The 17,905-nt window shown below is 49.8% G+C and overlaps 1 protein-coding gene across 2 annotated transcripts in view; it reads left to right on the top strand.

Annotated features, from left to right (window-relative positions):
• GRIK4 (glutamate ionotropic receptor kainate type subunit 4) overlaps window positions 1-17,905 on the top strand; it is a 189,947-nt gene that overhangs the window by 66,288 nt on the left and 105,754 nt on the right. For both annotated transcript variants that reach the window (XM_029076255.2, XM_029076253.2), the window contains exon 3: window positions 14,623-14,787. In XM_029076255.2, coding sequence (XP_028932088.1) covers window positions 14,623-14,787 — 165 coding nt within the window. The remainder of the gene's footprint in view (window positions 1-14,622; window positions 14,788-17,905) is intronic.

Below are 17,905 nucleotides of genomic sequence, written 5' to 3'. Positions count from 1 at the left end.
GTACTTATTGAACACTTACTATATGAAGAGCACTGTACTAAGTGCTAATTCTTACTCTGGTAATAATAATTGTGATATCAATTGAGTGCTTACCTTGCGCCAAACACTGTGGTAGATATGGGATAATCTACTAGGCCATGTGTGCTAAGCACTGTACTCTGATTTGGGAAAGTACAGTAAAGTTAGCAAAGATGATCCCTGCCCTCAGTGAGCTGACAGTTTAGCAAGGTCCCTGCGCTCAGGGTTAGCCAATCTGAGCAGTGGACCCCAGGGGATGAATTCATCGCCAGCGGCTCCCCCATCTTGGCTGTGTCCTCTCTCTGGCCCAGGCCTGAGTCCAATTGGCCCCATATGGGCCCGAGTCCATATTTGGAGAGTTTGTTTAGGCCTAGCGAAGCCGTAGCCCTGTCTGATCCTAGTTCTGTATTCAACTCTGGGCCCTGCCAGCCTGGGCAGTACCCAACTTTGGATCTCTGTCTCCCCCGAGGCACGGTTGCCCTCCCGGACACCCCCATTAACTAGTGCCACCCTGCATGGACCCCCTCATTCATTCATTTATCTAAACCCTTTTGGAGGCTACTGGTGTTTCCCCGCTGCACTGCTTCCTGGGGGAACTGATTCTGTCTGCTCGCCTCCCCACTCTTGGGAGATCTGAGGGGATACACCCAGGAGACTGTCTGCTGTCCACTTTCCGCTGTGTGATCTTGCACAAATCACTTATCGTCCCTGTGCCTCGGTTCCGTCATCTGCAAAATGGGGATTCAATACCTGCTATCCCTCGTACTCAGATTGTGAGCCCAATGGGAGACAGGGACAGTGTCTGGTCTGATTAACTTGTATCCACCCCAGCACTTAGTAAAGAAGCAGCATGGCTTAGTGGATATGAGCACAGGCCTGGGAAACAGAAGGACCTGGGTTCTAATTCCAGCTCTGCCACATGGCTGCTGTGTGACCTCAGGCAAGTCACTTCACTTCTCTAGGTTCCCTCATCTGTAAAATAGGGATGAGAGTGTGAGCCCCATGTTGGACAGGGACTGTGTCCAACCTCATTAACTCGTATTTAACCTGGCATTTAGAACAACTCTTAGCACATAGTAAGTGCTTAACAAATGCCTCAATTATTCATTCACTCATTCATTCAATTGTATTTATTGAGCGCTTACTATGTGCAGAGCACTGTATAAGCTCTTGGAATGTACAGTTTGGCAACAGATAGAGACAATCCCTGCCCAACAATGGGCTCACAGTCTAAACGGGGGAGATAGACAACAAAACAAAACAAGTAATCAGGCATCAATACCATCAAGATAAATAGAATCATAGATATATACACATCATTAATAAAACAGAGTAATGAATATATACAAATATGCACAAGTGCTGTGGGGAGGGGAAGGGACAAGAGCAGAGGGAGGAAGTAGGGGGAATGGGGAAGGGAGGAGGGGTAGAGAGAGGGAGGGTTCAGTCTGGGAAGGCCTCCTGGAGGAGGTGAGCTCTCAGTAGGGCTTTGAAGAGGGGAAGAGCATTAGTATTGCAGATGTGAGGAGGAAAGGCATTCCAGGTCAGTGGTAGGACGTGGGCCAGGGGTCGATGGCGAGACAGGTGAGAACGAAACACTGTGAGGCGGTTAGTGGCAGAGGAGCAGAGTGTATGGGGTGGGCTGTAGAAGGAGAGAAGGGAGGTGAGGTAGGAGGGGGCCAGGTGATGGAGAGCTTTGAAGCCAAGAATGAGGAGTTTTGTTTCATGTGAAGGTTGATAGGCAACCACTGGAGGTTTTTGAGGAGGGGGGTGACAATGCCCCGAGCGTTTCTGTAGGAAGATGATCCAGGCGGCGGAATGAAGAATAGACTAGAGTAGGGAGAGCCAGGAGGATGGGAGATCAGAGAGGAGGCTGATGCAATAATCCAGTCAGGATATTATGAGAGCTTGTACCAGCAAGGTAGCAGTTTGGATGGAGAGGAAAGGGCAGATTTTGATGATGTTGTGAAGGTGAGACCGACAGGTTTTGGTGACGGATTGGATGTGTTGGGTGAATGAGAGAGCAGAGTCAAGGATGACACCAAGGTTGTGGGTCTGTGAGACGGGAAGGATGGTAGTGCCGTCCACAGTGACAGGGAAGTCAGGGAGAGGACGGGGTTTGGGGAGGAAGATAAGGAGCTCAGTCTTGGACATGTTGAGTTTTAGGAGGCAGGCAGACATCCAGGTGGAGATGTCCTGATTATTATTAAATATTATAATTAAGAGAATAGCAAATGAACGGAGTGAACATTCCACTGGTAGTGTGTTTCTGCAGCATTTGGGGAGCTCAGCCGTGAGCTCTAACTGGTCCTTGCACCCAAATACTGCAGTCCACCTTCCCTTTCCCCCTCCCCCAGACAGGGAGAGCTGCAGACTGTCAGTCAGTCAGTTGTATTTATTGAGCGCTCACTGTACTAAGCACTTGGGAAAGTACAATATAACAATAAATAGATACATTCCCTATCCGCAGCGAGCCTCTCCTACCCTCAGGGGTCAGCGGGGTCTAACAGAGGTGCTGCCAGTCAGGTGGCCCTTGTTCTAATCCCACATTGGCCGCTGGTTTACTGTGTGACCTTGGAATGGCCACTTAACCTCCCCATGCCTCCACATCTGAAAAGTGGGGCTACAGTCCCTGCTCTCTCTCCTTCCCTCGTACACCACGAGCCTCTGGGGAATGGGGACCATGTTCCATTATCCTATGTGTACCTCAGCGCTTGATCCATCGAAAGCATCAATAAGTCACTCAATCATATTTTTTAAGCACATACTATATGCAGAGCACTGTATTAAGCACTAGGGAGAATACAACGATAGACACATTCCCTGCCCACAATGAGCTTACAGTCTAATGCTTCGTAAATATGCTAGTTTTTATAAAAGGTTGGGGCCTCATCTCCAAGGCAGCAGGAGTTGGGAGCACAGATGAGTTCTCCTCCCTGGAAGGCGGAAGGAAACCTGGTTCCCTCACCCCAGTAGCCAGTGTTGTGGGCAGGAGGAGAGTGAGAGAATGCTGAGTGTTTGCTTAGTTTCCATAGGGCGGCAGCGTGAGCTGAAGGGAATCAAACAGCGGCCCCCAGTCTCATAGTCAGAGCTCTGAGGAAACCACCTGGGGCGGAACGGTTGGCAGCTGGGAGGGCGGGGGCGGCGGGCCGGCCGGCTGGTGCAGAGCCACGGAACCTCGGAGCTCCGGCTCCTGAGGAGCGGCCCCAGGCTGGGGGCCACCCAGCACCAACCATTAAAGCCCAGGGCCGTCAGCTGGAGTCTCCAGAGTTTGGAGAGGCAGGACCGTCCCCCTGCCCCCTCCCCGGTCCATGGAAAACATTCACTCTCATTGGTGGCAATGGCAGGCTAGAGTAGTCTCTTCTGAGGACGACTGCCTAGAGCTCCCATGTTCCAGGCCGGGGGTGGGGAGAGGGGCTGTGTTCTTGGGGGGCACATGGTTTCTGGACGAATTAGGAGAAAATAGCTGGGAACCATAGCTACACATGTTCTTGCAGAAGCAACATGCCCTAGTGGATAAAGTACAGGCCCGGAAGTCAGAAGGGCCTTGGTTCTAATCCTGGCTCCACCACTTGTCTGTTGGGTGACGTTGGACAAGTGAATTCACTTCTCTGTGCCTCAGTTACCTCATCTGTAAAATGGGGATTAAGACTGTGAGCCTCACGTGGGACAGGGCCTGTCCAACTTAATTTGCTTGTATCTACCCCAGCACTTAGTACAATGCCTGGCACATAGAAAGTGCTAAACAAATATTATTATTATTATTATGGTTATTATTGTTATTATTACCGTGTTGTCTACTGGTGAATCAATGCCTTAGCGATGCTGATTGAAACGCTTTCTTGGGGGAACTGGGACATAGAGAGCAAGACAGGTTCAGTGACTTGTCCAAGGTCACCCAGCCGGCTAATAGCAGAGCTGGGACTCCTGACTCTCTGATATGGGCTCTTTGACTTAGTCCTTGTTGCCTAATGAGGTAGTAGTAGTCAGAGGGGCCACTTGAAACTGGAGTCCTGTTAATAATTCGAATCATAGCCAGTTTCTTCCCAGCAGGGAGTTTGAGAATCCGGAATGAGTTCTGTCAGGGTTACTCTTGAAGAAGGGCTATCCCGAGCTCCAGGGTGGGATATGGGCTAGTGAAAGGCTTGCAGATGTGGAGTGGGTCTGAGGCACTGAGATCCCCTGGTGAAGAGTCCCAAGTCCCAAGTAAGCACGGTCTAGTGAGATCATGGGATTGGCTGCTCGGACCCCCAGACTGTAGCCCCAACTCTGTTCTGCTGGGTGACCTTGATGAGCCACTGAACCTCTCTGGACCTCAGATTCTTCATCTGTAAAATGAGGAGAAGAGACCAGATCTGCCAACCTCTTAGGCTGGTAAACCTCATGTAGGACAGGGACTGTGGTCTTATCCTGATCTACCCACCTAGAAAGTGTACATAAATAGTGTAATTACTATAGTTAGTTATTATTATTATCAGCCACGGACTGACAAAAGTCAAGTAGTTGACTGGTCCAGAGCGGTTGTTTCCCTTGACCGCGCCAGGGGGCTCACGGTGCCACCCCACCTCTGCAGCTTCCTGGGTGGAGCTGGGATCGTCTGGATGGCAGAGATGCCCACAGGTTGCCATGACTGCCAGGGGGAAGCCTTTGGAGGAGGGTAGGCTTGCAGGAGGGCAGGGGAAGCGGTGGGTGGGGTGGCAGGACCATTACAAAGAGCACGGGGCTTGAGGCTCGGTGCACCAATTTGCATCTTATTTGGCATTCGTTTGCATAGCGAGCCTTGACTCTGGCGATGGAAAATACAATAAAATCAATTAATTAGTGCCACCTCCTGCAACTTTTCAAATCCGTTATTCAGGGCAGGATGCACTTGAACACACACAACAGCTCTCTAAGCCAAACGGCTAATGAGACCCTGGGCTAGGAGGCCCGGGCTCACAGCTGAAGGATGTTGGCAGGGACATCGGGAAGGGGGGAGGTCCTGCCTCTGGGGGTGAGTGGTGGGCCGTGGCTGGTCTCCTGGGCCTGCAGCCCCACCAAGGATCTATTTAGGAGTCCACATGTGGGGCAATAGCTCGAAGAGTTCATCGTACCCTCTGCTACCCCTGCCCCGTCTTCCCTTAGTCATAATAACGGCATTTGTTAAACACTTACTATGTGTCAAGCACTGTTCTAAGCGCTGGGGTAGATACAATAGCTACAATCTAATCAGGTTATACACAGTCTGTCCAACACGGGACTCACATAACCTCCTCCATCTGACTGTAAACTCCTTGAGGGCAAGAGTCATGTCTATCAATTCTATTGTAATGGTATTTGTTAAGCGCTTACTAGGTCAGGCAATGTACTACGCACTGGGATTGATGCAAGCAAATTGGGTTGGACACAGTCCCTGTCCCACGTGGGGCTCACAGTCTCAGTCCCCATTTTACAGATGAGGTAACTGAGGCACAGAGAAGCAAAGTGAGTTGTCCAAGGTCACACACCAGACAAGTGGCGGAGCAGGAATTGGAACCCCTGACCTTTCGACTCCCAGGCCCGTGCTTTTTCGATTTCACCATGCTGCTTCTCATATTGTATTCAGTTCAGAGGACTGCAATAAATGCTTGGGAGAATGCAATAGAAGGAAAAAATATTCCTGTCCTGAGGGACTTCCAATTTAGTGCTCTGCAAATAGTAGATGTACAATCAATGCTCTTGAAGATTTTGAAGATCCTATTGGCATTGTGGGGGGGCTTTAGGACCCTGCTAGTTTGTAAGCTTCTTGAGGGCAGGGATCCTGCTTACTTTTTCGTACTCTCCCAAGTACTTAGTAGAGTACTCGGCCCAAAGAAAGCACTCAATAAATGCCATTGATTGACTGACTCTTTGATTTTCGGAGATACAACTAAAATGGCAAAGTGGATAGAGTACGGGCCTGGGAGTCAGAATGTCATGGGTTCTAATCCCGGCTCTGCCACTTGTCTGCTGTGTGACCTTGGGTAAGTCACTTTGCCTCTCTGGGCCTCAGATCTGTAAAATGGGGATTACGATTGTGAGCCCCACGTGGGGCAACCTGATTACTTTGTATCTACGCCAGCGTTTAGAACACTGCTTGGCACGTAGTGCTTAACAAATACCATAATGATAATAATAACATTTGGTTTAAAGGGTGAATTTGGATAGTCTTGCAGCACTTGGTTTTGTGGCACTGTTATCTTCATTTTGCCGGAGCCCCACATGATCCCCCAGAAGGTAGCTGTGTGTCTTCCCTCTGCGATTCCCTGACCCAAGAGCAACAACAACAATAATAATAATGGAGGCATTTTTAAGGTGCTTACTAGGTGACAAGCACTGTACTAAGCACTCGGTGAGATACAAGATAATCAGATCGGACATAGTCCCTGGCCCTCATAGGGCTCACAGTCCAAGTGGGAGGCTGAAGAGTACAGATGAGGAAACGGAGGTCTCCGAAAAGTGAAGTGACTTGCCTAAGGTCACATGACAGGCAACTGACAGAGCCAGAATTATAACCCAGGTCCTGTGACTCTTAGACCCGTGTGCTTCTTCCATTCATTCATTAATTCACTCAGGCGTATTTACTGAGCACTTACCATGTGCAAAGCACTGTACTAAGTGCTTAGGAGAGTACAGTGGGCAGGCATGTGTTCCCTGGGTGAAGAAGATCTTTACCCTGCCAGAGGGACATAGAGGGAGTCTAGTGGAAGCAGGAGTCTATTTAGTTTAGTCTTGCTTCCTTGCCCATCCCTCCAGCATTGCGGTTTCTCCTGCCCTTATGTTGTACTCCACAGAGTCCAAGCGGGCCCATCTGCATCTGCTAGGAAGGAGGAAGTAGCATTGTTTAGGATTTGTACCCTGTGGTTGGAAGCCAGGCAGTGGCTGCTCTGGACAGTTCGCTTCTTGCTCAGTGATATGGCCTTGCCCTCCTTGACCGTGAAATGGATTGCCTCTTCCAGAGCTCTGGGAAGAGGTGGTCTGCCCTCTGATTCTGGGACCTGGGTCACTGCTGCGCAGAGCGTCTCCAGTTGGGCCGATTCTGCTCCTCTTACGGGAAAGGCGGGATTGACCGTGGAGGGCACGGAAGCTCTGCTCACAGGGCCCGGCACCCCCCCTCCTGTAGGAACTGTGGCAGATGCAGGGGGCTCGCTCCGCTCCAGTGGCCGGAGCCCACAGCTGCCCCTCTGCCGGTTCTTCCGGAGAGGTACCCGCCTGCTCCCTCACCTCCCAGCATTTCCGCCCGGGGGCCCTCCCAGATCCGGACCTGTTCCCTGGCCACAGCACTGTGGGACACCCCCGGGCGAAGCGCCCCCAGGCCCAGCAGTTGGGGCCTCCCCCAAGTCCACTCCTCTCTGGGCTCACCAGGGAGCACAGCTCAGTCAACAATATCAGTGGCCTCCGAGGCAGTTTGGGATGGAGCTGAGAAATGTATATAACCTCTTGCTAAATGGGCCCTGCTATTATTTAAGGAGACAGGCTCTCGAGTGAGGAGACAATGACTGGGAAAGCCTTTGGAAGAAGCAGCATGGCCTCAAGCATAGAGCACGGGCCTGGAGTCAGAAGGACTTGGGTTCTAATGCCAGCTCCGCCACTTGTCTGCTGTGTGACCTCAGACAAGTCACTTCACTTCTCCGTGCCTCAGTTACCTCATCTGTAAAATGGGATTAAGACTGTGAGCCTCATGTCGGTCAGGGACTGTGTCCATCCTGATTAGCTTGTAACTACCCCAGAGCTTAGAACAGTGCTTCACATATTATAAGCCCTTAACAAATGCCATCTTCTTCTCCTTCCTCCTCTTCTTCTTCCTCCTCTTCCTACAAGGGTTTATGTATAAAATGCTCAGGTAGGGAGAGTAGAAATTAATAAGGGAAGCCTTCTTGAAAGAGAAGGGGTTTGGGGAAGATTTTGAACCCGGGCAGAGTTGAGTTTTCCTGGATAGGAAGGGAGAGAGAGTTCTAGGCAGGAGGGAAGGTCTGAGCAAGAGAGCTAAGAATGAGGCACAAAGAATAGATGGTCTTAAGAAGAGTGGGAAGTGTGAGCTGGGGTGTATTTGGAAGAAGAGTGGATAAAATAGGAAGGAGCATTGAATGAGAATGTTAAAGGTGGTGGTAAGTGTTTTTGCTGTGATGTGGCAAGGAATGGGTAACCATTGGAGGTTTGGGAGGAGTGGGGAGATATGTCTAGAAGCAACAGTTTAGAAAAATGATCCATGCTGCAGAGGGAAGTGTGGTCTGGAGAGGTGTGAGTCTGGAGGAGGGGAGGCCATGTCTTAATAATAATGTGATTTATTTAACACCGACTGTGGCTAACCTCGGGGGTTGATACAAGATAATCACATCAGACACAGTCCCTGCCTCCATAAAGCTCAGGATCTAAGATAAAGACAGAAATGAGGAGGTCTTTCCTATTTTATAAATGAGGAATCGGAGGCCCAGAGGCATCGAGTGACTTGCCCAAGGTCACACAGCAGGTCAGTGGCAGAGCGGGGACTCCTCTGTCCTGTTCTTTTTCCACTGTGTCACAGTTGCTTGCCTGGCCCCAGATACAGGGGGAAAAACCTAGCTTCCAGAATCAGAACCACTGTGGCAGAAACTGGAGCTTTATCAGAAATCCCCGGCGGGGCCAGAGGAAGGGCTGAGGCGGGGTGGGAGGGCCTGCTGCCGCTCTGGAGGGCATCCTTACGAGCAGTGGAGGAGGGGAGGGACCAGGGGCAGGGGATGGGGGGCTGCGGGGCTAGAGCTGCTGGCACTTTGGTGGGCATCCTTGGGGGCAGGGGAGGAGGGGCAGGAGCAGGGATGGGGGTGGAGGCTGTAGGAGCTGGGGCTAGGGCTGTTGGCACAGGTCATGGGTTCTAATCCTAGCTCTGCCACTTTTCTGCTGTGTGAACTTGGGCAAGTCAGTTCACTTTTCTTTGCCTCAGTTTCCTCATCTGTAAAATGAGGGTTGAGACTGTGAGCCCCATGTGGGACAGGGGCTGTGTCCAACCCGATTTGCTTGTACCCACTTCAGTGCTTAGTACATTGCCTGGCACATAGTAAATGCTTAACAAATACCATAATCATTATTATCGCTGGGAGTGGGGGAACAGGGGCTGGGGACAGGGCTAGGACTGCTGGCCCTCCTGTGTACAACATGGCCCAGTGGTTAGAGCCCAGGCCTTGGAGTCAGTAGGTCATGGGTTCTAATTCCAGCTCCATCATTTGTCGTTGTGTGACCTTGGGCAAGTCACTTCACTTCCTGGCCCTCAGTTACCTCATCTGTAAAATGAGAATTAAAACTGTGAGCCCCATGAGAGACAGGGATTGTTTCCAACCCAATTTGCTTGAATCCCCCCCCAAGTGCTTAGTACAGTGCCTGGCACATAGTAAGAACTTAACAAATACCACAGTTATTATCATTATTAACCCCAGGGGTAGAGAGGAGGGGTAGAAGCAGGGGGTCAGGGTGGAAGGCTGTGGGGGCAAGTTAGGGCTGCTGGCCCTCCATTGGGCACCCCTGGTGCAAGGGTAGGGGGTAGGGACAGGGGGCTGCAAGTTCAGGGCTAAGGCCACTATGACTCCAGTGGGCACCCCTGGGGACAGAGAGGACAGGACTGCTGTCACTCATTCATTTATTCAATTGCATTTATTGAGAGCTTATTGTGTGCAGAGCACTGTACTAAGTGCTTGGGAGAGTATGATATAGCAATAAACAGACATATTCCCTGCCTACAATGAGCTTATAGTCTAGAGGGGGAGACAGCCAGCCAGCAGGGGAGGAGGGGAGGGAGGCTTGCAAGACGTAGTGGATGGAGCCCCGGCCTTGGAATCAGAAGGTCATGGGTTCTAATCCCAGCTCTGTTACTTGTCTGCTGTGTGGCCTTGGGCAAATCACTTCACTTCTCTGGGCCTCAGTTACCTCATCTGTAAAACGGGGGTTGAGACTCTGATCCCCACACGGGAAAGGGCCTGTGTCCAACCTGATTAGCTTGGATCCACCCCAGCGCTTAGTAAAGTGCCTGATACATAGTAAACGCTTAACAAATACCATTATTATTATTATTATTCATTCATTCAGTAGTATTTATTGAGCACTTACTATGTGCAGACTACTGTACTAAGCGCTTGGAATGTACAGTTTGGCAACAGATAGAGACAATTCCTGCCCAAAGATGGGCTCACAGTCTAAATAGGGGAGACAGACAGCAAAGCAAAACAGAACAAAACAAAAACAAGACATCATCAAGATAAATAGAATCAAGGAGATATATACCTTATTAACAAAATAAATAGGGTAATAAATAATACATACAAATGAGCAAAGTGCTGAGGGGAGGGGAAGGGGAAGAGCAGAGGGTTGGGAGGGGGGAGCACAGGGAAAGGGGGGCTCAGTCTGGGAAAGGCTCCTGGAGGAAGTGAACTGTCAGTAGGGCTTTGAAGAGGGGAAGAGCGTTAGTTTGGCAGATGTGAGGAGGAAGGACATTTCAGGATAGCGGTAGGACGTGGGCCAGGGGTCAATGGCGGGATAGACGTGAACGGGGGACAGTGAGGAGGTGAGCGGCAGAGGAGCGAAGTGTATGGGATGGGCAGTAGAAAGAGAGAAGGAAGGTGAGGTAGGAGGGGGCAAGGTGATGGAGAGCTTTGAAGCTAGGAGTGAGGAGTTTTTATTATCAGAGTAGCAGGTGAGAGTCGGGGGATCGGCCTGCCCCCTGCCCTTTGTGGGGTCTTGGTGGTCCAGGCAGCAAGGGGAGCTCAGCCCCATCCAGAGTTAAGGACCCCTTGTCTCTCCCTGTCCCGCCTGAGGCCAGGGACCCACCACCACAGGGCCCTCGGAGCAGAGCGCGTTATTGACACTTAATAGCCTTGACAGGGAAAGGTCAGCTGAGAAGTGTTGTTGTAGACTAGGATAAACCTGTATAGCAACATCTGCTTCCTGTTATCATTGTAAAACGCTCGCTTCATTAGAGCCTGGTTAGCTTCTGAATTAAGCAACGGAATGTGCAGTGAAACATGTCGCTGGGCTCCAACCCCGCCCCATCACTCCACGTGCTTCTAGTCCTCAAGCAGGAGAGAGGGACGCAGAGACAAAGAGAGAGGCACACAGTCAAAGAGAGTGGCGCAGAGACAAAGAGAGAGACACAGAGTCAAAGACAGAGGCACAGAGACAGGGAGGTGCAGAATCAAAGACAGGCACAGAAACAAAGCGAGGCAGGGAGAAAGAGAGGGCCACAGAGATGGAGGCACAGAAGGACAGAAAAAGAGACAGAGCTAGTCAGAGGGACAGGTGGAAAGGCAGAAAGGGAAACAGAGACAGAGAAAGAGAGAGATAGGCAGAGTTGGGGAGACGGAAACAGAGACAGAGGTAGACAGAAACATAGAGACAGAGAGAGATTGAAAAGAGAGACTTAAATAGAGATAAGGAGGCAGGAAAATAAAGAAAGAAAGAAAAATAAAGACAGGAAACAGAAAAGAAGACAGGAAAAAGGCAGAAAGACAAGGAGGCAGTGAAAGATAGAGGTGGGAAGATGGGGAGACAGAGAAAGAAAATAAAGGTAGAGATAGAGGCAAGAGAGAGAGAGAAACAGGTCATCAAAAGTGGAGAGTCAGTGAGACAGTTCCATATAGGGGAAGGAGATAAGAGGCAGAGAAACAGAGATACCTAGAGCTAGAAAGAGACAGGGAGACAAAAAGAGAGCAGTAGGGAGAGAAGGAGAGGAAGAGAAAGAGGCAGATTGAGAGGCAGAAAATAATAATAATGGTACTTGTTAAGCACTTACTATGTGCCAAGCACCGGACTAAGCACTGAGGTAAATATAAGATATTCAGGTTGGACACAGTCCCTGTCCCATGTGAGGCTCAGACAGAGGCAGGGAAAGGACAGAAGCTCAGAGGGCTGGAAAGAGTATTTTGCTGCTCTGCTTGGCTCAGGAATATTCTGCTCAATCAATCAGTCGATCAGTTAATCATATTTATTGAGCACTTATTGTGTGCAAAACACTGTACTAAGAGCTTGGGAGAGTGCAGTACAACAGAGATAATAGAGAGATTCCCTCCCCACAGCAAATTTACCCTCTGGATCCTGCCCTTTTGAGCTTCTTGGCACATAGTAATCCCTTATCTCCCACCTCCCCAAGAGTCCTTCCCAATTCTCCCTGACCCCTTAGGGTGAGGAATGAAGAATTCAAAGGGGAGACCACAGGACCCTCTTTACCAGACACCAGGGGGAGTTATTTTGGGCAGTGTTGTAAGTGAGACATTAGTCTTTAGGATTAAAGACTTACCAGCCGAACTCTGGCATATAAAACATAGGTTTTATAAGCAGGGATGGGATGAAAGGGAATTTAAACAAAGATCCACATCTGTGTTTAGTGAAGCAGTTATTCGGCTGCACTTGGCAATGTATAAAGTTTTAAAACTTGTCTTTTTAAACACTACATCGCCCCTTCCCCCAGCCCGAAACTAAATAAAGCCCCATTCGACACTTCCCTGCCAAACACCCTGTCCAGCGAACCTCTAGACTGTGTCCACTGGGCATCGCAGCAGCATGGTGTAGTGGAGAGAGCACAGGCCTGGGAGTGAGAAGATCTTGGGTTCTAATCCCTGTTCCACTACTTGTCTGCTCTGTGTCCTTGGGCAAGTCACTTAACTTTTCTGGGCCTCATTACCTCATCTGGAAAATAGAGATTGAGACCATGAGCTACATTTGGGACAGGGACTTTGTCCAATCTGATTTACTTATATCCACCCCAGTGCTTAGTAGGGTACCTGGCACACAGGAAGCGCTTAACAAATACCACAATCATTATTATTATTACTTCTGAGTCCACTGTGGCCGAGGAGCAGGGTTGTCCACCTCTCTGGCCAGCTGGACTTGCAGAGGAAAGGAGAATCAGTCAGGAAGAGCGGCCCTGGGGTGATGAGACCCAGTGCGACCCTCCCACTCAATGCTCTGAGGCTTGGCAATACACGGTCAGACGATGGGAATGGACCGGAAGGAAAAGCCTTCAGAGTTCATAGGGCACTAAGCCCTTTCCTACCACAGATGGAGGAAGGGGCCCAGAGAGCAGAGCCCCAGATTGTGTAGCTCGTGGGTCCATTCCAAGAACCGGTCCTGATTTGCTGGGTGGCTCTGAAGAGGTCCTCGCCCTCTCTGGGCCCAGTTTTCCCCAAAGACTAAGCCTACCTGAAGATTTGATAATGCAGGTCCAATACCCAACCAGGATGTCAAGCAGCACAGGAGAAACAGTGTGGCCTACTAATAATAATAATGTTGGTTATTGGTTAAGAGCACGGGCTTGGGAGTCAGAGTTCTTGAGTTCGAATCCCGGCTCTGCCACTTGTCAGTTGTGTGACTGTGGGCGAGTCACTTAACTTCTCTGTGTCTCAGTTACCTCATCTGTAAAATGGGGATGAAGACTGTGAGCCTCACGTGGGACAACCTGATGACCCTGTATCTCTCCCAGTGCTTAGAACAGTGCTCTGCACACAGTAAGCGCTTAACAAATACCAACATTATTACTATTATTCCTTCCAATTGGCCACACTGCTTCTCCAGCTAGAGGCCCCTTCTTCCCCCTACCACCCATTTCCTAACCAGGGCAAGTTCTTTCCAGTCTGCATCAGTCCAGGAACAAATTGCCAAACTGTGTAACAAGGTGCAACTCCAGGGAGTCTACACCATTTCCCGGGATTCCCAGCTCTTGCCTCCTTGAGTTCTGCCTCTGAGCAGGGACAGAGTGGCTCTCTGCAGGCTCACTTGTGGACACATAGGAACAACCCGAGGATGTTTATGCATTGAAAAATGCCCCTTTGGAGGCAAAGGAAAGGGGTGGAATCTTAGTTTCTTTCTGATTTTTAATCCCGACTCTGCCACTTGCCTGTTGTGTGACCTTTAGACAGGTGACTCTTTTTCTCTGTGCCTAAGTATTTGTGAAATAGGTAATAAATACTTGTTCTCCGACTGTGTCTGACTTGATTGTCTTCTGTCAACCCTAATGCTTAGTACCGTGCTTGGCACACAGTGAACATTTAACAAATAACATTATTCTTGTTAATATTTTTTATTAGTCTTGTTATTTCTTATTTAGTGGGACAGGCTAGCAAGCCTAGAGATTTTTCCCAATCTCACTCTACCCTGGGGCAGATGAGAGAATAAAGTCAGAGAACTTTGGAGAAAGAGATGGAAATTGAAAGTAAAAAATCATAAGACATAGTCAGTGCTTAAGATGGCTCTAGCTACACTTTCTTGCCATGAGTTCAGAGCCCTTCAGATCTGTCATCTCCTTGGTCCTTAGCCTATTCACAGGTGATTTTCTGCAAAGGATTCCTGATTATCTCAAACCTGGCGTTAATGCCGCTTGTTTCATATGGAATTATTTTAAATCCCAGAATTCATTACTGTGAGTGGGGCAGGAAGAAGCTAACACATTTCCCAAGTTTTGGGAGTGCCTGAAACCATCTCTGATGGACAGTTTGGATGGGCAGTTTGGCCAATCAAAGCAGAAGCAAGCCAGAAGTCTGGGAGGTCAGGGGATCGGACTGTATATGACCGTTTTCTCCTTCATCCCCCGCCCCGGCTCAGTCCAGCGTGTTGACCTCTGACCCCTGTCGCGGGCTTGTCTCTCCCCAGCCGCCATTTTGGACGACCCGATGGAGTGCAGCAGAGGCGAGCGACTGTCCATCACCCTGGCCAAGAACCGAATCAACCGAGCTCCAGAGCGAGTGGGGAAGGCCAAGGTGGAGGTGGACATCTTCGAGCTTCTGAGGGACAGTGAATACGAGACAGCCGAGACCAGTACGTAAGACACGGTGGTGGACTGCTTCCCCCTTCCTCAGAGGACACCAGGTGTTCCGCTGTTTCGCCGTCTCACCTCACCCCTGGGGAGGAGCGGGGTGTGCTCTCCAGGCCGGGCCCATCCCGTGCGGCGGCGAGAGGCCCAAGGCCTCTGTGAGGGGGAGCTGTCCCCTTATCACAGCTAACCTCGTGTTCTGCCTTGTTTCACGGGGAGAGAAGGCTTTTACAGTCCTTCCAGAGGCCCGACCGAGCTTCCCGGGATGCGATAAGCCGCCGCCATCTCCTCAGTAATGGGACTGAACAAACCTGTCATTCTCGGGACATTTAGACCGTAGAAAGACTCCAGCTAAGCTGATCCAATCCCTTCCCTGGTTGCAGTTGGTGACAAAGGGGGCTCTGTGAAAGGGAATTGAGCATCAGTGTCAATCTACAAGGCCAGTTTAAACAGTATGAGGCAGGTGGGTGAGGCTGAGGGGTGTGGGGGCGGGGGCCGGTCTCCCCTTCCCAAAGATTGCACATTCCAGGGTTTAACAAACAGCATGGCCAAGAAAGTTCTTCTTATCGCTGGCGCTCAGCCTCAGCAAGGACAGTGGGGTCTGAGATAAAGAGACCACATGTGGGTTCTTTTGGCTCAACTGTTCATTCATTCATTCAATCAATCGCATTTATGGAGCGCTTACCGTTTGCAAAACATTTTCCTAAGCACTTGTTGTTAGTGGCATCACTTGCCCTCACTGCAAGGCACTCAAAAACTGAATGAATGCTAGGGCTGGTATTCCTCTAGATAGTAAGCTCGCTATGGACAGGGAACAAGTCTGCTAATTCTGTTGTATTGTCCTCTTCCAAGCACTTAATACAGTGTTCTGCACATATAAAGTGTTTAGTAAATACCACTGATTGATAACCACGCCCCCAGGCTCCCCTGTATGAGTGTGCCCATCTTGAGAGCTTCTCTTGAGAAGCAGCGTGGCAGAGTGGATAGAGCACGGCCTGGGAGTCATAAGGACATGGGTTCTAATCCTGGCTCTGCCACTTGTCTGCTGTATGACCTTAGACAAGTCACTTAACTTCTCTATGCCTCAGTTCCCCTCATCTGTTAAATGGGGATTAAGACTGTGAGCCCCATGTGGGCCAGGGACTGTGTCCAACACGATTACCTTGTATCTACCCCAGTGCTTAGAACAGTGCATGACACATAGTAAGGCTTAATAAATACTATAATTATTATTATTGAGCATGTTACATTTATCATCATATTAGTGGGATCTCAATGGCTCTGGGCATCCTTTCTTGGGTTTATGGGATATCACCTAGTCTCCCACGCTGTCTTCCCCCCCCCCCCGCCCAAAAACCACATGTCCATTGGCATTTCCAGGAGAGAGTTGGAGATCCAGTCTCCTGGTGTTGGACCATTTACATCGGAGACCACATTTTCCTGCTCTTCTGCTGCCCTTGGACAGACCCTCTTCCTCTCTCCTGGCTCCTCGGAATTCCTCTGCCCGGGGAGGAGAGCTAAGCTAGGCCCAGCATTGATGAGGCTCGTTCATTAGCAGATGTAAATTTCCCTCCTCAGGGAGCCAGGAGCCTCTGATAACAGCACATTCCCTTTCCTTTGCAAAGTCAATGGAACTAAAATATTAAGTAAGATGAGGCAGGAGAATGAAAGGGGCTGATGTCTTTATCTCACATTGTAAAGCTTCTGGGCATCTTTTTCATTCTCCTTTTCAGGGCTCACGGTCCTAAGTTGCAAAAGGAGGCCTCTAATATCAGTGAAGACGTGGTTCTTCATTAGCATTTGTGAAAAAAGGAAGACTTATCCCCTTTCCATCTTAAGGACTTTGCAGGGGAGGGTGAGTCAGGTCTCCTGGCCTTAAACCAGCCCTGGAGGTGGTTTTGGAACAATTATCCTCTGTCTCTGGGAGAGGGGGCTCTGTGGGTTGAAGGCAAACAGTCTGCACTGTGGTGTTTCAAGCACTTAATACAGTGCTCTGCATACGGTAAGTGCTCAATAAATGCCACTGATTGATTGATTGACTTGCCCACCCCACCTTGGGCTATATAGACCACGAGGAGGCTGGCTGAGAGGGCATAGGGCCAGCTGGGGGGGCAAGGGGCCATCCAAGAGGAAATGGGTGACTAGTTTAAAACGACCTTGCCGATAAGGTCTGAACACTTTCAAAGCCCCCAGGAATTTTTAAAATTTTGATTGTATTTATTAAGCGCTTACTATGTGCCAGGCACTGTTCTAGGTTAGATACAAGGTAATCAGGTTGGACAGAGTCCGTATCCCCCATGGGGCTCCCAGTATAAGGTAACTGAGGCACAGAAAAGTGAAGTGACTGTCCCAGGGTCACACAGCAAAGTGGTGGAGCTGTGACTAGAACTCAGGTCCTTCTGACTCCCAGGGCCGGGCTCTATCCACTAGGCCACGCTGCTCCGGATGTTCTTAAGCTTGAGTAAGCATGGCTGATGTCAACAGGAACTCAAGGAAAGGAGATGAAGGAGTTTCCTCTTGGTTTCTAATTTGTACGGGATATTCCTGAAAAGGATGTGTGTGGGTGTGGGTGGATGTGTGTTTGGTTGTGTCTGCCAGCCCCCTCCCCGTGTTCAGAGGTGGGCAAGGCCAACTCCCAAAAGCTGCAGCATCACTGCTCCCCCCTACATCAGGGCTATGTCCACCTGATTATCTGGTAACTCCCCCAGGACTTGGTATAGTGCTTGGCACAGAATAAGCACATAACATACACAACTATTATTATCATCAATCTACCCCACCAGGACGTAATGGATGATGACCACTCCCCCTTAACCCAAACACCTGCATCTCTGCAGCTTATTAGGTGTGTCTTGGCACAGAACCCGGATCCCCAGGAACACCTCAGTCGGCCCTCTATTCCGTTTGATCAATCGTATTTATTGAGCCCTGACAATGTGCAGAAAACTGTACTAAGCACTTCGGAGAGTACAGTATAAATCCTTGGGAGAGTCCTCCCCACCCTCTAGACTGTAAGCATGTTGTGGTCAGGTAATGTGTCTGTTTACTGTTGTATTGTACTCCCCCAAGTGCTTAGTACAGTGCTCTGCACACTGTAAGCATTCAATAAATACAATTAAATGA

Source organism: Ornithorhynchus anatinus, chromosome 11 (genome assembly GCF_004115215.2).
Source record: "Ornithorhynchus anatinus isolate Pmale09 chromosome 11, mOrnAna1.pri.v4, whole genome shotgun sequence".
NCBI classification, from domain to species: domain Eukaryota; kingdom Metazoa; phylum Chordata; class Mammalia; order Monotremata; family Ornithorhynchidae; genus Ornithorhynchus; species Ornithorhynchus anatinus.
The sequence above is the reverse complement of the archived record's forward strand: the minus strand, read 5'-3'. Positions and strand labels throughout refer to the sequence as shown.